At 40.3% G+C, this 23987-nt stretch overlaps 3 protein-coding genes and 1 long non-coding RNA gene across 6 annotated transcripts; 3 read left to right on the top strand and 1 right to left on the bottom strand.

Moving 5' to 3' along the window:
* Window positions 1-431: 431 nt before the first annotated feature.
* Window positions 432-4578, bottom strand: LOC115171370 (leptin receptor overlapping transcript-like 1). 2 transcript variants are annotated; one of them, XM_029728124.1, is made up of 5 exons: window positions 4405-4574; window positions 3402-3477; window positions 3066-3252; window positions 2601-2713; window positions 432-1205 (listed from the first exon to the last, which is right to left on the bottom strand). In XM_029728124.1, coding segments are annotated over exons 1-5 (393 nt in total). In that variant the 5' UTR covers window positions 4421-4574; the 3' UTR covers window positions 432-1204. The 2 variants fall into 2 exon arrangements, with proteins under 2 accessions (XP_029583984.1, XP_029583975.1); XM_029728115.1 differs by lacking the exon at window positions 432-1205 and having other exon boundaries at window positions 2597-2713; window positions 4405-4578.
* Window positions 4579-4720: 142 nt separating this feature from the next.
* On the top strand, window positions 4721-12190 carry srp72 (signal recognition particle 72). The gene is made up of 19 exons (XM_029728053.1): window positions 4721-4864; window positions 5826-5946; window positions 6089-6212; window positions 6354-6497; window positions 6644-6755; window positions 6887-6918; window positions 7039-7163; window positions 7277-7334; window positions 7466-7597; window positions 8134-8262; window positions 8383-8455; window positions 8708-8772; window positions 8880-8975; window positions 9111-9214; window positions 9357-9434; window positions 9720-9857; window positions 9958-9995; window positions 10749-10908; window positions 11090-12190. Exons 1-19 carry the CDS (start codon window positions 4765-4767, stop codon window positions 11280-11282), a joined length of 2022 nt encoding a protein of 673 aa, XP_029583913.1. The 5' UTR covers window positions 4721-4764; the 3' UTR covers window positions 11283-12190.
* Window positions 12191-12888: 698 nt separating this feature from the next.
* On the top strand, window positions 12889-18133 carry LOC115171356 (ADP-ribosylation factor-like protein 9). 2 transcript variants are annotated; one of them, XM_029728096.1, is made up of 4 exons: window positions 12889-13305; window positions 15782-15950; window positions 16204-16379; window positions 16656-18133. In XM_029728096.1, exons 1-4 carry the CDS (start codon window positions 13084-13086, stop codon window positions 16893-16895), a joined length of 807 nt encoding a protein of 268 aa, XP_029583956.1. In that variant the 5' UTR covers window positions 12889-13083; the 3' UTR covers window positions 16896-18133. The 2 variants fall into 2 exon arrangements, with proteins under 2 accessions (XP_029583956.1, XP_029583964.1); XM_029728104.1 differs by having other exon boundaries at window positions 12891-13305; window positions 16716-18133.
* A 1802-nt stretch (window positions 18134-19935) lies between these two features.
* On the top strand, window positions 19936-21063 carry LOC115171380 (uncharacterized). The gene is made up of 3 exons (XR_003871179.1): window positions 19936-20090; window positions 20233-20308; window positions 20397-21063. It is a non-coding gene; the product is annotated as an uncharacterized LOC115171380 (long non-coding RNA).
* The last annotated feature ends 2924 nt before the right edge of the window (window positions 21064-23987 follow it).

A 23987-nucleotide genomic window follows, 5' to 3' on the forward strand; every position in this document is an offset into this window, starting at 1 on the left:
AACCATTGATCCATACAGCCATTGATCCATACAGTTCTGATGCTAATATGAGCACAACAATGGGGACATCACTGCACGGAGTCTGGGGCCTTTAATAAAGAAGTCTCAGCTTATGCACGGCCTTGTTTCACATGTCAGTTCCTTGCCAGGTGGGGGAGACAAAACACAGCTACTCCTCCTGTTAGTGCTTGACTACCAGCTTCCATGTGTGACGGTTAATGAACATGTCATTCTCTACCTTATACACACCAGTGCAGAACGTGTCAAAGCAACTGGATAGAATCAATGGTTTGATCCTGTTGCTAGATCTGAAGGTTTCATAGTCAAGTTAGAACCCATAAATAAATTAGTCTCTTCAAAAGTCTCATCCCAAATGCAACTAGGAAGTGTTGATATTGTAGGAATTTTATGCATAATTCATTCAATGAGAGGATGTTCAAAAAAGGCTTTTATTTAGAAAAGAAAACCCCCATGCTGACCTCTGCCTCCGAACACAACAGTTGTAGATAGAAAGTGGCAATTGGACATCTACACAAAGCGTCCTCTAATACCAATAAATAAAATATACTTCCAGGTCTGTGAAACAACATATCCTTCACAAAAGAGATCAGTGACAAACCCATCCCATGACTAGAATGACCTGACTATGCAGTTTGTGTGTGTTCATTTGTTTGATAGAATTATATTGAAATTCTTTGTACATTTCTCAAACTTTCACTAAGCAATACTCAGTCTATAATACTTAAATTGTGGTTCAAAATACTATGAATAGCCTACCCTGGATGTCCAAAAACTGTAGATATGCCATCAGTGCATTGCTGTAGGCACAAATGTATATTTTATCATTTGTTTTGATGTATGGAAAGTTTAAACTTTACTTACATAAAAGGATAACAAAAACACCAAACGCCATTTGTTGTAACATTACCTTTGATAATCAAGGTAACAATGATTATTTAAAAAGTTAAGCTAAACTCAAAAAAGGTGCAAAAGTGTTTTCATTATGATCACTATCTTCATGAAGGTTGTGGTCTCTGGAAGACTGGAAATAAGAAGTTGACAAACTTACTCACAATCTGAGTGAGACAGAAAGAGATACCAGATGAATCAGTGCTTCCGATTACTTCTGGAATATTTTTAGATGGATTTCAGTCTTTTTTTTTTTGCCTCTTCCAGAGACCACTTTTCAAAGACAACTGCTCCATCTGCAAAATAAAAACAAAGAGATCTTAAACACGCAACCTTTCCACCCAGCTAAACAGGCCACTGCACACGAGGTGACAGATGCTTAATACCTTGATTAGCTACAACTAGTTCAGTTAAATGTAACAGCAAACTTCAAAGCTCAGGACACAGTCCTCTGAGACCTTTAACTAATGGCAAACTACACTGAGTGAATGTATGGTATCAGCACACCCAATGCAAGTATACAAGTATACAACATTAATTCGAATTAATTTCTTTCAGGGAGAGGACAGGAGAACATCTTAGTGCAGATGTACTAAATATAGAACAAAACATGATATGCCTTGGTAAAAACGAGGGTTCATCCACATTTATCTGTGAAATATAACTACAGTGCAGCCTTGGTTTCCAATTACTGGTATAGAAACCAATTGGTCTCTTGGATACCTGGTAAATGTAGGGCTAGCGGTATTAGTGACCCGGGTTATAAGTAGCCTAGATCTTAAGTTGGCCACATTTCACGCCGGCTAGCCTTAATCCTGGGCTGTCTGACCAAGGTTTTTGATGACTCTATTCTAAAGAGAAAAGATGACACAGGGTTACAATGACTTCTAGACAATATTCAAAAGGGGCAGAATATGCTACGCTACGCTAAACAACCAAACACAAGAGGCCTGTATCAAATTAATGTCGGTGAATAGCCGAGTCATTAGAATTTGATCACTGCAATGGGGGACAGTGCATTGGATAATGCATTATATCAATATATGCTGTATCTGCCTTCATATTGAATGGTTTCAAGCTGAGAGAATCTCACAGGCGTTCAGCTTTCAATGTGCTCTTCCAAAACAACCTTTACTCCATGCAAAATATCCAGTACTTCAGCTTCATGTCAGCACTTGGAGGGGGAGACTATCCTCTTGAAACTGACCAGCACGCTACTGTACACCCTCACTCCCAAAGTTACATATCTTTTATCAGTAAGATATCTTTGTCACAGGAAAAAAGCTTCCAACCTCAGACAATGAAAAAAAATCCCAAACCGATAGCCAAAGACCCCTTCCATAGGTCAATCCAGGTGGACATTTTTGCATTTGCACAGATTAGATGGGCATTTATGATCTCAACAATATTTTATCGCAACACTCCAAAAAATAAGCCTGTACAGTACATGAAGGGAGAAGACTCACAAACATGGAGCAAAAACTAAAAGTCTAAATAAAAGTCAGCACATCCACCTGAGGTCAGTCTGACATTCCGCATGACAGTTAAAACAGATTATTGCACTGGTTTCGTGTGTCTATGGACGGCAGTCATATAAATAACAACAAACAATAATTGCAATCATAACAATAATAATAACAATGCTTGTAATAAACAATTCTGACTTAGCCCCCCCCACACCCCAATTTTACCACTGCTGCCAACTAAAGTCGTCGTTTGTGCCGAAGACCAAAAAGAATCCCAGAATGGTTGCGAAGATGACTACATTGCCTGTTAACACAAGCGCACATGCTCCCCAGGCAATCTGTAAACAACAAACATAAATAATTCAGTCAACATATGTTACAAAATTCTGCGTTGCATACTTTCAATCTGTTTGGACTGAGCAAAACACAGCCCTTTTCTAAGTGTTGTTTAGTAACAGATTTGAGCATTTCTTGTTATTACACAAATGGTAGCCTATAAGATGTAGCCCAACATTCCTATAAGGAATGGTCCTTATTCCATTTGTGTAACACCAAAAATGTATGCAATTAGAAAGCAATTACTTGTAACAACAAAGCTAATGCAATGTTGTTACTGCACAGGTATGAGAGCAAAGTGTTGTCGAACACCCCTTAGCCTACACAAGTAAAATCACCAAGATGTATACTTACAACATCAGCTCTTGCGAAGATTATGGGCAGGCCAAAGGCTGAAACCACTATGCCCGTTGTGAGAAATAAAGCCAGCTCTTTGCAGGCGTTGCTGGCCGAGTCTGTGTCGTCAACAATTCTCCGGGAGATGCAGTAAGGGATTGGGGCGAGGATGTAGAAGAAGAGGAGGAACAAGGGCCAGTATTTACTGTGAAGAGAGAAGTTCCCGTCAATTATGACTTGGAAAATACTTGATGTGGGCAGCATCATATTAAAGAAGCTTGCAAGAAAGGCATTTTACAGTACTTGTGCACGTGACATTAACACATGAAACATGAATATGATGGAGATACTTACTCATACACTGGAAGAGCACATCCTAGCATCAGGAACATGAGGCCAATAGCCCCACCAAAGGACAGGCTGATCAGAGCTAGAAAGGAGAGGGAAATAAACAAACACACACAGTTGCTTAGTTTGTGTGTGTGTGTGTGTGTGTGTGTGTGTTCATGCAATACTAATTCCTTCGGTCATAATTGATCATCTGACCATGACCCTGATGCTGTAGCTCCAAGGAGGAAATAATCATGTGACAAATCAGATGATTTCACATTCAGGGCCTGGTTGGGATGGATTGGGTGAGGGGATGCAGAGTATTTTCAGCTATCATAGATGTTAATTAGAACGTTGCTAGCTGCTAGTATTAAAGTGTATTAATTTAGCTAGTTACTAGTTAGAACATTGATTTGTAAACTTCTGCATGTCATGATGGTCTTAGCTAGCTAGATGGTTAACTAGATAAAGGAGGATTGAGACAACGCACTTGTTAGCGAGGTCTAACGTTAGCTAATTTAGCTTGTCATAATTGCCTAGCCATGACAACACAACATTAGGTTTGGCAGGACAAGGCTAGTTTCTAACGTGTATTTCATCGATTCGTAATGGCATCATGAGCTAGTTAAATGGCCCATCATCAATACCACAACTAGCCAGGCGCTAATCTAGCTACCTAACGTTAACTGTAGCTAGCTAACGCGTTACTAACTAGAACACCAATCATGTTATTAGCTAGCTAGCTACAGTGCCTAGTTAACGTCCTTGCTAGTTGACGTTATATAATTAGCTAGTTATTTAGCTAACGTTACATAGCTAGCAGATAATAAGCCGATATCAAAGTAGTTAGCTAGCAAAGGAGGATAGCTAGCTAATGGAGTTAGCTTAACTGGCTAGCACTCAGGCAGTGGTTAGGTAGCAGCACAACATGTCAAAGCATAGCTAGTTGGCTCGCTATGTGTGATTGACCACATTTGTTGTAATCCAATTAATGTATTATTTAAAAGTAAGACAGCAACTTCCTCACCTTTAATCCCGGCCATTTCTGTAGGACATAAACTCGTCACACAGTCCTGTACAACAATACACCCTCACTAGTACAGCATCAAACAGTCCGTGAATTCGATTTCACCCACAGAGCTGTCTGTATCTAGCAATACGCATGCGCGAAATCCCATCAGTCAGAAGAACATATAAAATAGATCATCTGACTAATCAATGTGTATGCTGAAACCCACCCTGTATCTAAATACGTTTGCTAATTATGATGTTTGTCTTTTTAAATGCATGTGGGTTCTTCACTTTTTTTCTTTAGCCATTTTTGTGATTCTATCAATCCGGAAGAAACATAATTGTGCTTCCGCTGGCAGTCTGCATGGAGTGAAAGATGGCGAGTGGAGGAGGCACGGTTGCTTCGCTGTGGACAGAAGTGAATCGCTGTGGCCAGAATGGAGATTTTACTCGGGCCATCAAAGCTGTCAACAAAAGTAGGGTTTTACTCTTGTTCACGTGTTTGTAGTTGTCAAATTTGAATAAATGCTCTGTGTTATTTGAGGGCTGAATAGATTACTATCCAGCTGGCTAAACGTTAGCTAGCGAGCTAACTTTAAGTTACAGCTCTTAGTTAAAAATACATATGCAGCTATAATCAAGCTAATCACTAGTTAGGTAGTTTTTGTTCAATTACAATTTTCCCCCAATGATCGGAACATGGTGTAGATTTTTATTGAGAACAGCAATAGCATATTTTTACTCTAGGGATAATATTTCAAAATTGTCAGTCACATCTGAGTTGTAAACACAGTGACGTGTCCCAATTTAGCTAGCTAGCTAGCAACTACCCTGTTTGACCCTATCTATCCTGTAGCTAGCAGCCTTGTATCTGCTGGGAAGTGTGATTCACAGATTTGCAATTTCATTGGAACATTATTGAGTTCTCTATTGCACACCATAAATTGAGATTTGATTAAATTATCGTTGGTGGTGACTGACCTGAAAGAAAATTATACTTTTGCATGTAACTACACTAAGGGCCAATCTGTGATTGCTTCATCACTTTTATTTTTATTTTTAATATAAATACTTGTAGGTTAATTATATACACTCAGTGATTCTTGACTATAACGTATAAATGCCTCATGAGCTTAGTTCATAGTTCAACTGTCATACATCATCAGAAGCCACAATATAAGCTTGTTTTACTCCAATGTTTGTCAACAATGTAATTGTAAATAAACGTTGTACAGTATATAACCTCAACATGGTTTAAATGATAATTCTGATCTCCTGGATGGTCAGTCCTTGCATTTGTAGCTCTGTCTATGAATTTGACAGGTTACATTTCTCGAGCCCCATCATTAAACTCTAAAACAGTGGTGGGGTGTATGCTTTGTTACTGCTAGAACTGCAGTTTGCCTCTTTAATCTCAATGATTCATTTCTTCCACAGTTTTGCATGAAGTCAAGGAAGATGTGACAGCCCTTCACTGTAAAATAGTATGCCTGCTGCAAAATGGTAGCTTCAAAGAGGCACTGAATGTCATGAACACATATTCAAAAATACTTGGCAGGTATGTTGAATGTGACTTGAACATAATGTTCTATAGTGATAATCCTGTAGCAATGCAAAATCTATAAATACTTGGTCTCGTTTGAGAAACTCCTGGCCGTACCCTTAGGCCAATGTTTAACACTTTCTTTGTGCTTCCTCAGTGACCTCATTGTGTTTGAAAAGGCCTACTGTGAGTACCGGTTGAACAGAGTTGAAAGTGCTCTGAAGACCATTGAAGGTGTTTCAGAACAAACAGACAAGCTCAAAGAACTCTATGGTCAAGTGGTAAGACTTTATGAAAATAAGAAAGGGCATTAGATGTTGTTTGCACTGTTTGCCTGTCAACCCTTCAGTGGATGATCCTGCCAGCCACAGTAAACTGGCCCAATGTACTGATCCCTGACCTCCCCTTTGTTCTCACCATAGCTGTACCGTATGGAGCGCTATGACGAGTGCAAGGCTGTCTACACGGACCTGATCAGGAACTCCCAGGATGAATACGAAGAGGAGAGGAAGACAAACCTCTCAGCCGTGGTGGCTGCTATGAGCACATGGGAGAAGTCTTCTCCGGTGGGTCTTCTGTACCCAATTAGAACAGACTTCTATTCGTACTGATCTTCTGAGACACTTGGTTATTGAAGCCTTGGTATCCTTCATCTTCCCTGAGTCTCAATTTAACACTGAATAATACATTTAATTCCACCCTGTTTTTGCAGGATGATCTTGGCCTGTCAGAGACTACATATGAGCTGAGCTACAACGCTGCCTGTACTCTAATTGGTCAAGGCCAACTCACGGAGGCTATGAACAAACTACAGGAAGCAGAAGGTTAGGACCACAGCCAATTAAAATTCTGCATTCTACAGACATGGCCTTAATTCGAAAATGCTGTGCGGTAGGTTTTGTCCAGCCCTTTCATGGTTAATGTTGACAATTTCTGTTTGCGGCATTTTTTTCAGAGCTTTGTCGGGTTTCCTTGTCCGAGGATTCGGTGAGTGCTCTATGCCTGTGGAATAAGTTCACAATGTCATGGCTAAGCGTACAGATATAAACATGCCTTTTTCTTTCTTTTCAAATTGTGAATCGTAATTTGCTTGTCTGGTTTGTGCAGGATATAACTGAGGAGGACATTGAGTCAGAGCTGGCTGTCATCCACTCCCAGATGGCCTACGTTATGCAGTTACAGGGTCGGACAGAAGTGGCGCTGCAGCTCTATAACCAAGTCATCAAGCTCAAGTGAGTGTTACTCCAAAGCGGAATCAATTGAGCCATTACATTCAATTGTAAAGTATGTGCTATTGCAGGCACAGGACGAGAGAGTAGTGGAATCCTTTTTTGTTGAATCCTAGGCCATCGGATGTGGGACTTCTAGCTGTGACTGCTAACAACATCATTACAATAAACAAGGTAGACACACGCATGAACCTTCCCTGTACTGCTAAGAACTACTAAACATTGAAACAGGCAAAGCTGTTATTGACTGTGTTCTCTTATTGTTGGGGGCTGATGCTGTTGCTCATATGCTTTTTCTCTTGCAGGACCAAAACGTGTTTGACTCTAAGAAGAAAGTGAAATTGACAAATGCTGACGGTGTCGAGTACAAGCTGGCCAAGAAACAGCTGCAAGCCATCGAATTCAACAAAGCCCTGTTGGCTATGTACACTAACCAGGTATCGGATTTGAATACATTAACTCATTGTTAAAATTATCCTCCACTCTATTCACAGCTTTATATTGACAATTTCACTACATACTCATTTAAAATCAAATGTTATTTGTCACATGCGCTGAATACAACAAGTGTAGACTTTACCATGAAATGCTTACTTACGAGCCCTTTCCCAACAATGCAGTTAAAAAGTATGAAAATTGACAAATATTTCAAAAGAAAATTGTAACTAAATAAAGAAACACAGCTGGCTATATACAAGGAGTACTGAGTCAGTGTACTGGGGTACGAGGTAGTTCGGGTGATTGAGGTAATATGTACATATAGATTTGGTTAGGTGATTGATTGAAATACATGTAGGTAGGGGGTGAAAAGCAGAACGTCCGGGGTAGCCGTTTTAATGAACTGTTCAGCAGTCTTATGGCTTTGGGGTTGAAGCCGTTCAGGAGCCCTTTGGTCCCAGTCCAGGGAGAATGGTGAACAGGTTAGACTGGGAATCTCAACGGTCATTGATGATTTGTTACGTGCACCCCACAGGCGGACCAGTGCAGAAAGCTGTCGTCAGGCCTCCAGTCCCAGAACCCAGGCCACCCGCGGCCCGTTCTGATCCAGGTGGCTCAGCTATGCAGAGAGAAGCAACACTCCAAGGCCATAGAGCTGCTTCAGGTACTCCCTGTTGACCAGATCCTAACTTGAGATGCGTGTAGTTGATGTATAAATACATAAATGGCCATTGAAAGCTCTTCCTCCTGTATGTATAATGCTGTGTGTGTTTCTGTTGTAAAGTGCTTCGCAGACCAGCACCCAGAGAGTGCATCTGGTATCAAATTAACAATGGCACAACTCTATTTGACTCAAGGTAAGGTTGTCTTTCCATATCCCCATTTTTTATTTTATTTATTTTTTATTTTATTTTTTTGCTCGCTGGGTAACAAGCAGAAATTAGATTAGTGCTTAACAGCACACTTACTGATTGATACCTAATGCTGTGCGATCATGTCATTTGATGAGCAAGTGACTCCTGTTCTGTCAGAATTCAGGTGTTTGAGCACCTGACCGAGTAGAAGGCAACCTCGTAATAAATAAACCTTCATTGGTGTCTTCTCCAAAGGTCACGTTACCAAAGCATGTGACATCCTGAGGTCGATCGAAGATTTCAAGCACAAACAAGGGATGGTTAGTTGTTACACTTCTATTATTCTACATCTAATCATAGATTTAAAATGTTCTGAACAAACATTACATCATAACATTCCTGCTAACAAATTGAAATTGTTTCACAGATCTCAGCTCTGGTAACGATGTACAACCACGAAGAGGACATCGACAGCGCAATTGATGTCTTCAGCCAAGCTATTCAGCACTACCAATCTGAACAAGTATTAGTCAACAAGCACATTATGAAGAAGTCAATGTACCTTTTTAAATCCTGGAGTGTGTGTGTGTGTGTTACTATTTGTTTCCATAGTAACACTGCATTGTCCACTATTCCACTTTGTCTTCCTCCATCCCAGCCTGGTTCCTCTATTCACCTGGCACTCGTACGAGAGGCCGCCAATTTCAAGCTGAAGTATGGACGGAAAAAGGAAGCCATCAGTGACCTGGAACAACTGTGGAAGTGAGTGATGCTCTTAACGATTGTTCTGTTTCTACTGTTGTTCTGCAGTGGTGATGCTGGTGTATGTCCTTCTTGCTATACTTGTGGAATTCAGTGTAATAACTAGTGTGTTTTCCCCCCCACCCCCTCTCTCACTCCACAGGCAAAACACCAATGATATCCACACTTTGGCACAACTCATCTCTGCCTATTCTTTGGTCGATCAAGATAAAGCTAAGTCGTATCCTTTTTTTTCTCTCTCTCTGTATTTGAAACTACACATAAATAATAACTTTATTTGGAACGAATGCTTGCAATTGATCCAGCAATCCATGCCGTTGCCACTATCATAGCACAACTGTCAGAACTGCAATGTCAAATCTTTGAGTATTTAAATGACTATCTCTGATTGGTCCAGTTCTCATTCACAGTCAAGGTGATTTTTACCAGGGATATCATAAAGTGCCTAGAACTGTTTAGTGAATGGGAAAGCTTATTTTATTATGTCCTTAGTCCTTTGTCCCAGCCTCAGCAAGCACCTCCCTTCCCCTGAAAGCATGTCGTTTAACGTGGACGTAGATGAGCTGGAGAACTCTCACGGCGCCAACTACGTCAGAAAGAAGGCCGCTAAAGTACCGGGAGACAACCTACCCAAAGAACAAGGGTAAGGAGACCTAATGCTTTTAATTAAAGGCTGTGTTAATTAAGCTGCGTACTACCTGTTCTATACATTGGCTTTCACTATCAATATTATCTCTCCACAGCCAGGGGGATGTTAAAAAGAAGAGGAAGAAAAAGAAGGGTATGTCCTCATGTTGCAAGTAACCCCCCTGCGGGACGGTTGAGCTAATGTGATTAGCATGAGGTTGTGAGTAACAAAAAAATGTCCCAGGACATAGACATATCTGATATGGGTAGAAAGCTTTAAATTCTTGTTAATCGAACTGCATTGTCCAATTTACAGTAGCTATTACAGTGAAAGAATACCATGCAGTTGTTTGAGGAGAGTGCACCATTATGAACTTGAAAATGTATTAATAAACCAATTCGGTACATTTGGGCAGTCTTGATACAACATTTTGAATGTATATGCAAAGGCTCATTGGATCAGTCTAAAACTTTGCATGTGCTCTGCTGCCATCTGGTGGCCTAAATCAAAATTGTGCCTGGGCTGGAATATTACATGGCTTTTCTCTTGCATTTCAAAGATGGTACAAAAACATTTTAATATTTTTTTTTTTTTTTTGTATTATCTTTTACCAGATCTAATGTGTTATATATTCTCCTACATTAATTTCACATTTCCACAAACTTCAAAGTGTTTCCTTTCAAATGGTATCAAGAATATGCATATCCTGTTCTTAGGCCGTCATTGAAAATAAGAATTTGTTCTTAACTGACTTGCCCAGTTAAATAAAGGTAAAATACATTTAAAAAATGCTTGCTTCAGGTCCTGAGCTACAGGCAGTTAGATTTGGGGGGGGGGAGATCCTTAAGAGGTTTATAAAGTCAACATCTCTGTGGAATCGCTATTTTTTTTCTCGCCTCTGTTTAGGAAAATTGCCCAAGAACTACGACCCCACGGGGAACCCTGACCAGGAGAGATGGCTGCCCATGAGAGAGCGCACCTACTACCGTGGCAGGAAGAAGGGCAAGAAGAAGGAACAAGTGGGTAAAGGCACGCAGGGGGCCACGTCAGGAGCAGTGTCCGACCTGTGAGTAACGCATCCTTGTCTCTTATCGTTTGTCACTTTCATTAGCTCTAAAAAGGTATATGAATCTAATAGTTGAACATTTTAATATATCTGTCTGATTCCAGATTCATTCAGTTGGCACCTTTTTTCATGTAGTGTGTTGCATTTGGCTGGTAATCACTTCATTTTGCTGTGTTTCCAGGGATGCCAGTAAGACAGCCAACAGTCCCCCCACCTCCCCCCGGCCAGGGTCAGCCCAAGCCTCTGCCTCCACCTCGGCCCCCGCTGCCAGCAACGTTGTCCCTCCGCGACAGCAGAAGCCTGCCACTGCAGGGCCAGGGGCCCGCAAGAAGGCCCCTCAGAAGAAGAAAAAGGGAGGCAAGGGTGGCTGGTAGCCTGGAGAACGTTGCAGATATGGAGCAACACATTGGTGACCACCACCACATGGCCCGGAACTCACAGAATCATGAGCTTTATCATTTTTTAAGTTGGTTATAACTTTCTTCTTTTTCTTTTTTTTTTACCAAACAAATAATGGTGTCCAATTTCTGGTTGTTGAATAAGTTGCAATACATTTAGTAATAGGCCCCAATGCTTTCTTCACGGTTAGGTTTTCTTTTCAGATGCAGAAACAAATGTCAGTGAACTAAGAGACCTTGTTTGTGTTGTAGGCAAGGGGGGTCTTGCTAGTTTGTAATGCATATCTTCTGTGCAGAAATAAATGTACTGTTTGTTTTTTCTCCCTGAGCCTGAGTATTTGAAAACGGCTCCTTGACCGTGAACTAATTTCCTTGACTTGCCCACTCAATTTCAATCACTTGACCTTGTTTTTGACCTAAGAGGCAAGCTGTGTATGTCAAAGTATTTTTATTTTTAAATCCCTGCATCGTTTTCGGCTAAAGTAAAAAGTCTGTTTTTAAACGTAGACTCAGCGATATGATTTAGATGCAGAAAGTGCACAGCAAAGTGGGTCAATTTCTGCAAGAACTAAGAGCGTTGAAGCACTTTGCTCAACTTCTCTGCTGTTTTGGTCGCTTACCTACCACGCTGTAACATCGTGAAGCGAACCCGTGCACAGATACTGTGTGAGAGCGAAGTGTTGCATCTCGCTTATCTCGCTCATCTCTATCTGTGGTGCTGCTCGTGGCAATGTCATTTTGCTGAGTCTACCTTTTTTAAATTATTGGGTAGCAGTACATAATTAGGACATTGTTTTAGGAACCGTTTACAATGATGGAAGCAAACTATTTTAGCCAAAATTTGTGTCCCATTGTTGTCTTAATAAATAGGCTTCCTTGACAGATGTTGCTTTCTTGTGGGTTTTTTTTGTCTGTTATCTGGATTTATGGTCATGGAACATCTCATCAGCATTGTATGCAGTGTGCCCTCTTTAATATCAAGCGCCGCCTGGTGGATTTACTATGGAAATGCAAAGCAGAAATGATAATTCAGCTGCAATTCTGCATAATTGGTGTTGCACATTTTCTGTTCCTTTCTATCCTGTCATTGAAGTCGTTTTTCAGTCTTACATTTGAAATTGTGACGCTACATTCCCCCACTCCCCAGCCAAGACATGTTAAATGGTTTTGACTAGAAAGTATACACTTTGTCAGAATTGACTTTTCGTAGCAGGTTAGGAGAATTAGGTTACATTTAGGAAAAGGGTTAGGGTTGTCTGAAATCCACACACAATCAATTTTTGACGTCAATTTGAGATTAGCTGTACCCCATCTAGCCATGACAATGTTTATGCGCAAAGTAAGTGCATAGGGTGGTTTCGCTACATGTCAATCAAATTGATGAGCCGAAATGAGAGGATTAATTAAACAACGACTGTATATGAAGGGATTAAGTCACCGCGGTCAGGATAGCAAGTTCGTGTGTAATGTAGCAAAACTGGCTAAATTGTTGAATATTTGTTTTTTAAGTGTTATACACTATATATATATATATATATATTCTAGATCCTGCTTTCATAATCTGTTCTTGTCTGGTACTTCCTTCCTGTGTGCTCCTGAACGCCGGATATCCCCTATCGCGTTGAGGTAGTTTGACTAATCCACTTGTTGTAGCGATAACCAAAGACATTAGAACCAGGTTGTAACCGGGGATGCAAACTTCTAGATAATAACCATTATCACGATGTATAAAGACATCTGAAGCAGGTATTCAAGATTTCACAAAATTGTTTCTAACATGCCTGGTGTCAGAGAAGCTGCGGTCGTAGGTTTTACTCTCGCAGTAACCGGAGGAGTTGGGTATGTCATCTGGACTTTTGTGTCTTCGGGGGTAAAGGCAAAGAAGGCGAAGCCAAAACCAAAGCAAGAACCAGAGAAAATCGAAAAGGACACTAGAAATGAAACTGCACAAAAAGTACCAGAACGCGCAAACCAAACACCAACAGTCGTAGTAACAGAGGTAGGCTACTTTTTGTTCATCTTGTGCTTGTAAAATGTTTATTTTTGATACCTCGGGGATTATGAGGCACGTCTACTTGACCGATGTTTCGGGTTGCTAGTGGAAATAACCTCACTCCAAATTGTCTCGATTTTCTAAATGGGATTCTGACATAAGCCCATTTGAAGTTGAAACGTTAAACGTTAAGGGTTATGGTAAGGGTAGGAGTTAAGGTTCAGAGGGCTTTTTAATTAGTTATAATGAATTCTTATCACTTTACAAGATCCCTGTAAGACCTAAAGATTTTTGCAATTGTTTTAGATGCCATTCCCTCCGGTGTTGCTTTATTCAGGAACGTGTCGAGACCTGACCCTCAGAACCTGCCTTCCATTGACCCTGTTGACTCATCAGTAGGAAAGATTTGTTTCTCTTTTGATCCATTCAACAACAGAGCTATACGAACCTTGTTTCAGCAGGATGTTGTATCCTATACCTTATGTTATGTCATATTGGAACGGTTGTATTGATAATATCTGTTGGAAAAAAAGTTTGGATGTTGCCACACACTTACCTACTTGTTAACAAAATTAAGTAAGTTTCCTTTAAAATGATTCATAAATATTATCTTGCCAACCACTATATGAAAGAAGTTTAAGAAAAACAAACTCAAATTGTGCCTTTTGTAATGACCACCCAGAAACGGTGTTGCATCTTTTTTGGCATTGTATTCATGTAAGGAAACTGTGGCAAGACATCAGTAGATTTATAATTGAACACATTTATGAAGATCTTACACTATTGTGGAGAGATGTACTGCTTGGATTCTTTACCCTCGATAGAAATAAGTTGAAACAATTTTATGTAATTAATTTCATTATTCTTTTGGGCAAATTTCATAATCACAAATGTAAATTTCCGAACAAAACACATTGTCTTACCTTACAAAGAGAAATTGAACTATATTTTAAGACAATTAATTACTCTACTAACAGAAAAGCTGTTATAATTCTAAGTGTATGTCCCTTAAGGTCCGTGTGTAATGTAATATTGTACCCCCTAGCCCAATTGTCCTTTGTATATTATTTACATATACTTGTGTTCCCCCCATGTACTTTCTGTATTGATTTGTTGTTAATAAAAAAAAAATAGGACTTAAGGTCAGGGTTTAGGGTAGCGACGTCCCAAAGATCCCGAAATTGCACTAACCCTAGATTTGAAAGAACCTTATTTCTATTGTGAAACTAGTGTCATATGTCGGTCGTAATGTTTATAAATATGTAATAAGTAAGGTCCTCACTCCGATATAGCTTCTTTTCTGTGACAGATTAGTCACTGGAGTGGCTGAAACGACTATTGTCGCTTGGTCAGCTTGACATTATAATAATGTTGCCAGACTGTATCATCATACAGTGGTAACCTGGCCCTATAGTCTATTCTCAGGCAGTGGGTCAGCTTGTACTGACCACATGATGTGACAGTTCAGTTCAGCCCCCTTCAGTCTCATTGACTTCTGTAGGCCTGTGCTTTAAAAGGCTGAAGTAAAGATAAAGCAAGAAACGTGATTGGTTTAGGCCTAAATTATTCCACTATTCACAATCAAATCAAATTTGATTGGTCACATGCGCCAAATACAACAGTGAAATGCTTACCTATGACATTCCCAACAGTGCAGAGTTAAAAAGTAAGACAAATATTTGCTAAAGGAAAAGGTAACACAATATAAACAATAACGAGGCTATAAACAAAGTGTACCAGTACCGAGTCAATGTGCAGGGGTACGAGGTAGTTGAGGTAATACAGTATGTGGATGTAGGTAGGGGTAAAAGTGACTAGGCAATCAGGATATATAATAAACAGAGTAGCAGCTGTGTGTGTGTGTTAGAGTGTCAGTGTAGTATGTGTGAGTATGTGGGTAGACTTTGCAAGCACCTGTTAAGATTCTAGAATGTCCCAGTATCATGGTTTTAATGAACATGAACTCATTATTCTGGATCAGCACTTGCAGGTAATACTTCCACATGAGTGACATTTTTGCCTTTATATACCCCATCTTTGCTTAGGGGTTAACATCCATAGAGATGTATAGATGATTCTAGTGCCCAAAAGCCCATTTTAGCATGGACATCGCCATTGAGGACTTTCACCATTTTGAAGTAGTCAACTTAGTGGGACTTCCTATGGGTTAAGGAAGGAATAACGAAATTATACTTGTGAGCAAACATTCCATAACTGCAGGTGGCAGTAAATCTCCAACCTTGACTTTATACCTGTTCAAACAACACACTCCAGGTGGCAGTGTGCACCCTTTCAGTTTGTTTACCAACTTATAGAAGTAGTAGAATAAGAAGAAAATCAACTACTTCAAAATGGAGATGGCCTCAATGGCACTTCCCGTGCTCTCACTGATGCAATAATGGGACAGATACAACATTGTGATCTCTATACATCTGGATGGTTGCATCTGATGTCTCTCTTTTGTTATTACGTGTCCTCCTAGGTGAAGCCCACAGGAAAGCAAGTCCTGGTGCTCGGCCTTGAAGGGGCAGGGAAGACCAGCCTGCTGCACTGCTTTGCCACGGGGAGTCTGGAGCAGGACGTGACCCCAACACAGGGCTTTAACGCTGTGTCCATCAATAGGGAGGACTTGCAGATCGAGTTCCTAGAAAGTGAATGCAACCTGCACATAACAATGATGAGAGTACAGTAACTGCTAATTATCTGGATGACCATGATAAGAAGGAATGGGTCTCATTAGTGGAGTCCTTTATTCAAGCTGTTAAATATGAAAAATGTCAAATGAGTTCATCACTCAATATGCATTCATAGTATTATCTTGTGTTTCACAAATGTACAAACATGACTTCTATGATACCTTGTGGTGAAGAATTTATATTAAAAAAAACATGGCATATTTTGCAGTTGGCGGCACAGAGAACCTGCAGCCCTATTGGAAGAGGTACATGTGCAAGGCTATGGTGCTGGTGTTTGTGGTGGACTCCTCAGACGCCGCCCAGTTCCCTTTGGCTAAGAAGCATCTCCACGAGCTGCTAGAAACCGACCTTTACCTTCCCTTAGTGGTACTAGCCAACAAGCAGGTGAGACTGACACTGACATAAGACTCCCATCTCAAGTGTCTTTCCTTGATTCATCACGTCCTCTCTCCTGGCCTCCTCAAAACGCATTGAAAACGCAAAGGGGCGTAACCCTAGATCTTCTCCTCCAATGCATTTTAAGAACGAGATGAGGAGAAAGGACATGAGGAATCAAGGAAAGACAATTGAGAAAGAGCAAAGGGTTGCATCTCAATAGTCTTGTGGGCATTTCCTTTCCTCGTCGCCTCTTTTTTTTTTTTTTTTTTTCATCCCTATGAGATACTGCACCTGCTCCAGTGTCTTACCTCGGGTTTGTTCCGGTTATTCCTCCATCTCCAGGATAACCAAGGGGCCTGCAGTATCACAACACTCCATGAAGCCCTGTCCCTGGAGGAAGTGGGGGACCAGCGCAAGCTCTTCCTCATTGGCACCCATGTCAGGAAGGGGGACACGGAGGTGAACTCTGCTGTGCAGGACGCACGGGACCTGATCATTCAAATGGTGCAGGATGGTAGATAGACTCGCCATCTAGTCATCAGATACAGATGTAGGATCTTAATTTGATCACTACTATGTTGCTGAGAATTTTCCTGCAGAGCAGGAAATGCAAACTTGTAGTGCATTTGCGTTTTAAAAAGGCTTATAAAGTTGGTAATTTCCACTTGAAATGTTTGACTTGATTTGCCCTAATGAAAAAGATATCAACTTCTATAAAAATGTATAATTATAATCCACATAATTATTCACATTTCCTGTTGCTGCAGGATTATTTTCCTGGCTCAAATTAAGATTCTACATCTGTATGAATGACCCGCTGGCTGAGAGGGGATATCTTACTTTAATTTCACCCCTGTTCTGGCTTGCCGTCATTTGTTTTGATAGCACTAGTTACAAGCTCTATTGACAGACACCATGATAGTGAAAGGCCTCATTCACATTTGTAGAATGATGATGATTCCAGAGAAGCCAAAAGCTGGCAACGTGCTTATGGTCAAACTCATTCACTGGCAATAACATGAATTCATTAATTGCATTAGCACAAATGAACAAAAGCACAGAGTTGATAATATACTTGTTTTTCACATTCAGACACAATATTTCAAGGATGGTCTCAACATCCTTACCTATAGGGATTTAATTGATAATGCTTTGTGGTCATCAAAGATTCTTCTCTTAGTGCTATCTACAACTGTAGAGCACAATGTAGGTTACATGTTTAGAGTCAGTGCTGCTAGGTAGTATGTTGAAGACTCGTTCGAGGTACATAGAATTATTTTTGTTATTTTGCATAATGAAAGTTAAGTATTGACTATATCGTCTTAAAGGGGAACTTGCTACATAGTTATATTTTCTTAAAACCAATTTGATGATTGTGTAACCAAAGCAATCCATCCAAATATTTATTTAGAAGCATTTTAAAAATGCCAAAGTACAATTTTTCATGTGTCTAGGCATGTTTATTTGGCTAACAATGTTTTGCCTTGGACTTAATTGAAGCTTTTACAGGAATAACTCTACATATCAGCACAAAAAGTGCTTCTCGTTTTCATGTTTAACACTGGTAAAACTACTGGTATAATCTTGAGTAATAAGCAGGTTTGAAGTGCACTACTGAACAATTCATTTGTATGCCATGACTATAACAGACCTCCAAACTATTTCTGTCATTTAAGCATAAAAAAAAAATACATTTTTTTTTGCAACTATTTTTCTGTTTGTCACACCCAGTGATGTAAATAAAACCCCTTGTAAATGTCTGTGTGGCACAAAGTTTTGTATATAGGCTTATGGTGACATATAACTTATTTTTGGAGTTAAAATACAGCTAACCATAAATAATATAGTCATTCTTTGACCTCAGATATCACTTTTAATTTGACATCCTTTATCAGAAGTCTTGAGAAAGAAGATAGACTCACTCCGGTGTCAACCCGCCACACTCAAGTACAGTTGAAGTCGGAAGTTTACATACACTTAGGTTGGAGTCATTAAAACTCGTTTTTCAACCACTCCACAAATTTCTTGTTAACAAACTATAGTTTTGGCAAGTCAGTTAGGACATCTACTTTGTGCATGACACAAGTCATTTTTCCAACAATTGTTTACAGACAGATTATTTCACTTAGAATTCACTGTATCACAATTCCAGTGGGTCAGAAGTTTACATACACTAAGTTGACTGTGCCTTTAAACAGCTTGGAAAATTCCAGAAAATAATGTCACAGCTTTAGAAGCTTCTGATTGGCTAAGTCACATCATTTGAGTCAATTGGAGGTGTACCTGTGGATGTATTTCAAGGCCTACCTTCAAACTCAGTGCCTCTTTGTTTGACATCATGGGAAAATCAAAAGAAATCAGCCAAAAAAAAAGTAGAATTGTGAATTGCTCCACAAGTCTGGTTCATCCTTGGGAGCAATTTCCAAACGCATGAAGGTACCACGTTCATCTATACAAACAATGGTACGCAAGTATAAACACCATGGGACCACGCAGCCGTCATACCGCTCAGGAAGGAGACGCGTTCCGTCTCCTAGAGATGAACGTACTTTGGTGCGAAAAGTGCAAATCAATCCCAGAACAACAGCAAAGGACCTCGTGAAGACGCTGGAGGAAACAGGTACTAAAGTATCTATATCCACAGTAAAACGAGTCCTATATCGACATAACCTGAAAGGCCGCTCAGCAAGGAAGAAGCCACTGCTCCAAAACCGCCATAAAAAAGCCAGACTACGGTTTGCAACTGCACATGAGAACAAATATCGTTCTTTTTGGAGAAATGTCCTCTGGTCTGATGAAACAAAAATATAACTGTTAGGCCATAATGACCATTGTTATGTTTGGAGGAAAAAGGGGGAGGCTTGCAAGTCGAAGAACACCATCCCAACTGTGAAGCACGGGGGTGGCAGCATCATGTTGTGAGGGTGCTTTGCTACAGGATGGACTGGTGCACTTCACAAAATAGATGGCATCATGAAAATTATGGAAAATTATGTGAATTTTGTGAATATATTGAAGCAACATCTCCAGACATCAGTCAGGAAGTTAAAGCTAGGTCGCAAATGGGTCTTCCAAATGGACAGTGACCCCAAGCATACTTCCAAAGTTGTGGCGAATTGGCTTAAGGACAACAAAGTCAAGGTATTGGAGTGGCTATCACAAAGCCCTGACCTCAATCCTATAGAAAATTTGTGGACAGAACTGAAAAAGCATGTGCGAGTAAGGAGGCCTACAAACCTGACTCAGTTACACCAGCTCTGTCAGGAGGAATGGGCCAAAATTCACCCAACTTATTGTGGGAAGCTTGTGGAAGGCTACCCAAAACGTTTGACACAAGTTAAACAATTTAAAGGCAACGCTACCAAATACAAATTCAGTGTATGTAAACTTCTCACTCACCGGGAATGTGATGAAAGAAATAAAAGCTGAAATAAATCATTCTCTCTACTATTATTCTGACATTTCACATTCTTAAAATAAAGTGGTGATCCTAACTGACCTAAGACAGGGAATGTTTACTCGGATTAAATGTCAGGAATTGTGAAACTGAGTTTAAATGTATTTGGCTAAGGTGTATGTAAACTTTCGACTTCAACTATACTTCAGTCCTGCCATGTGACTCCTAATGTCATATCAACAACACAGACCGTTGTGACCCAGCAGGTGAACTCAACCTGGTGCATTTCCATCAGGCAAACATGGTATCTGGAAAAACAGGTATGTTTGACGGGGCATGTTATCCAAATGCGCATGCTGATCATTATGTTATCCAAAATGTTATGGAGAATTTCCCTATTTTTTATCATAAGGGCATAAACCCAATTTCATATTATTCTCAGAACAATTTTCTCTTTTGTAGGATTTGGAATCCAGAGCTCGTCCATCAAAGGTGCACATATTTTCTTTATGAATTCCCCGATGAAACTGAAAGCAAGGTACAATAACTACTACGTTGTTATTGATTTTCTTTGTACTGGGAGGATAAATTGGAACAGGTGATAATGAACTGAAACATTCTTGTAGGATCCTGGAACTGGCACAACACAAGGAGTCCAAAACAAGAGTCACAACACCTTGGTAAGTAGGCTACTTTTTGAGTATCAGTATTTGCAAATATTTTTATTCTCATGACATTAGATATAGACTTGTAAATTGTATTTTTATAAAACTATCAGTGGAAAAAAAGTTCAACCAAATACTATTTTGTTACATCAACGTTGATAGTGAACATGTTTGTGAGCTATTTTCCCTATTGAATTTCACCCCTTGAAAGTCTATTTTCTCATTGATCTAATCCAATGCTTACCCGGGGCAACCAGGAGTCGACGTGGCCCCTGTCTTACTCAGCGCTGGAAGCAGTTCCAACAGAAATAATCCAATACCTAGCTAAGCACAAAAGAGACTTCTCAGTATGAGAGAAACACTTAAGGTAATTGTATACTAATTACACCCAGGCTGAACATTATTGATGACTTCATCAAAAGTATGAGCCAAATGTTGTAAGAAGAAAAGTATGTAAGTGCTCAATACATTACCATTTGATTGTGCCACTACACAAATGTGAAAATGTTTGCTAAGTCTAAATATTGGTCTGTTCTAAAAGCTTGCATCAGATACAGTAGATTTGGCTCTGAGCTCCTATCAAGTGCAGGAAATACTCCTCCCAAATGAAAAGTGACATACACACATCCATCCATCCACACACACACACACACACACACACACACACACACACACACACACACACACACACACACACACACACACACACACACACACACACACACATTCATGCTACCACACATTACAACTGCTGCTACCAGACTCCTGTTAGGATTGCTAAATACTGCACAATTTAAACACTTGCCCCCCAATCCCCCCTTCCACAAAACAAGTGTACATTCTGGACTATAAATTGTGCCTTCCTGTATTATACTTACGCTAAAATGTTTATTCTATTCGACTGAGCAATTTACTTTATGTTCATATTCTTATCTTTGATTATTTCTTATTGTTGCTGCATTGTCCAGAAGGAACCTGCAAGTATTCATTTTGTTGGACGTTGTATACCATGTGTATCCAGTACATACGACTAAAAAAACTTAAAACTTGAAAATTTCCTGCATTCTCATTGGAGGTGACTGCTCCAGATACAGTACATCCATTCGAATTAAGGAGATATCTGTTGGTCAGGTTCAGAACCTGTATTAGATTACCTACTTACTTTTTTGTTTCTCAGCTGTCAAGCTAAATGTGTAAGGAACATTAGACCAATAATCCAATCAAAGTTCTTTTCACGAGGCCCTGCCTTGTTAAATAAGCCATTTATTGAATTGAAAAGGCAGCAATTGCCAGTAAGTGAGATTGAATGAAAGTGTGGCCACAGGCAAGCTGTCATCATTGTTTCTGTGCTCATTGAATTCATGTCTTAATGTGCTGCAGAAAAAAAACAATTCTCAAGTGTTCCAAGTGGTTGTAGTTGCACCACATTACATTGCCTGGCTACCCAGACTCCTTGCTCCGGACAAACGCTACACTACACCCATGGAAGTTAGTTTCTTCTCTGCAATGAGTCTAGATCTGAGTACCTCCCCGAGCCTTCATAAAATGCAAACACATTTGTGGCCATCTGATTGGTCCAGAAAACAATGGGTTTGGCCAGAGCCAGAACACACGTGGGTTAATCGTGATTGGTCCAATCGCTGATGACTTTGTTTCGTACAACGCCCCTCGTGCCCCTCGTCACCACATATGACTTCAATGATGGCAGTCTCAGACTAAAGTATGTAGCCAGAACGACAGAGCCGTGCAATAATTTAGTGTTAGTCGTCAGACTACCACATAAACCTACTAGATAATTGGAGACAAATATTTGATATTCTTCAAATGTGCAGTTTATGACTAAACCATTAAGTCTAAATGAGATTACGGAAAAAGTGAATTTAGTTCCCTGGGTGCTGCCTGTAGGCAAGAGAGGTGGGCATGTCACCCTCACAATGTGTCATGATCCATATCTCGCTAAAAACTGAAACTCTTTATTGACATGTTGTTCAGGGTCAACAGAGTCAGATCTGTCTATTCACCCCTCTAAAACACTTGCATCATTAGTGATGCATTTAACCCTTCCATTTGTCCATTGAAAGAGGAGGTTATGTATTTTCACTCTGGCATGATGAGACATCCTTTAGCCCAAAGACATGGACAGTAAGTGCTCATATTTTCCTGCAGGAAAGAGTGGGTGATGAGCTCATCCAAGAAGACAATACGTCCTTCCTCCAAGACCGCCCAGTATGAGCGCATTGTCCGCCTGGCAACACCAATGACCAGGACCCGAAGCTCCCAGGAAATGGAGTAAAGTGGAAAATGTGATCAAAACATGCCCAGTCCATGTTGTTAAATACTAGAGTATACGCAAGCATGCCACTTGGCCCAGATCTAAAATTAGCCTCCTTCTTGGACTAGGAAGCCAATATTTTGACGTGTTATTTCAGTAGCGAGCTGTGGCTCTGGGAGTGAGGAAACGATGGTGAGACAATAGGGGGTATTGTCCAAAGCTCAGGCCCCTGGGACATTCACAGACAGCCACATAAGTATTTTTATAATTCTTGAAGCGCAACAGCGCATATTTGGGCTCAAGCCTCCTAGAAAAGATTCTCAAGCCTGCACACCAGATCAAATATGAAAAACAATATGCCTGTTTGTTTTCTTAATTCTGTGTCACACTCTCCAATGGGCATGGCCTTAAAAGAGATGTTTGAGGTCAGGGTGGAGGGCAATGTTGAGGTGTTTGTGTTTGTTCCTGATGCTTCATAATGTTTAACGGTGATATTAACGGAATATTAGAATCTCTGTGGTTCCACAGGCCTCCTCACACTTTGTGGTATGAGTACATCTGCCCTATCTGGCACATAGACCCCAGAGTGAACACTGCTGAGACCACTCCACATCTACTACAGCTAGCTAATCCCAAAGGGAACCACCTCAACTTCAAAAGCAACAGAGAGGTACAGTAAGTGCCTAGAATGAAAGGCACACTCTTAGAAAACAAGTTGCTATCTAGAACCTAAAAGGGTTCTTCGGCCTTTTCTTATTGAAGAAAGTGGAGACATACATTTCCTGTGCTTTTTTTTCTTCCCGATCATTTGGAGAAATATGCAACATATAAAAGGGTATGCTTTCATAGAAGTTTTCTAGATCCTTGGACAGGACTCTCTGAAACATGCGTTCTCAACAGGTGTCAAGGGGAGGCCGGCAGGCTACAGCGACCTCACGCCTTCAAACTCTATCAGCTCCTAAGGGGCTTAATAAGGACTACATTCTTCTGAGAGACCTGCCATCTTTATGTGCTTGCTTCTCCGTCAAGGTCCATGTTGGTGCACAATGGACAAGGGAAAATGGCCGCTGCGAAAAGCAAAATAAATGGGTGCAGACTCAAGGGGTCTCTGCTTTTTAAAATCTGTTTGGCGCCAGGGCTGAGATGGTAAAACTGGCCCCTCTTTGTCCCCCACTGGTTTTGCAATCATGTGCAATGAGACGTGTGCTTGGAGCTCTTTTGAACGAAATCGAAGCATTACATTACATTGTCTTTAGCAAACGGCCAAACCAAACTGTCTC

The sequence above is a fragment of the Salmo trutta genome, chromosome 3 (assembly GCF_901001165.1).
Source record: "Salmo trutta chromosome 3, fSalTru1.1, whole genome shotgun sequence".
Lineage (NCBI taxonomy): Eukaryota > Metazoa > Chordata > Actinopteri > Salmoniformes > Salmonidae > Salmo > Salmo trutta.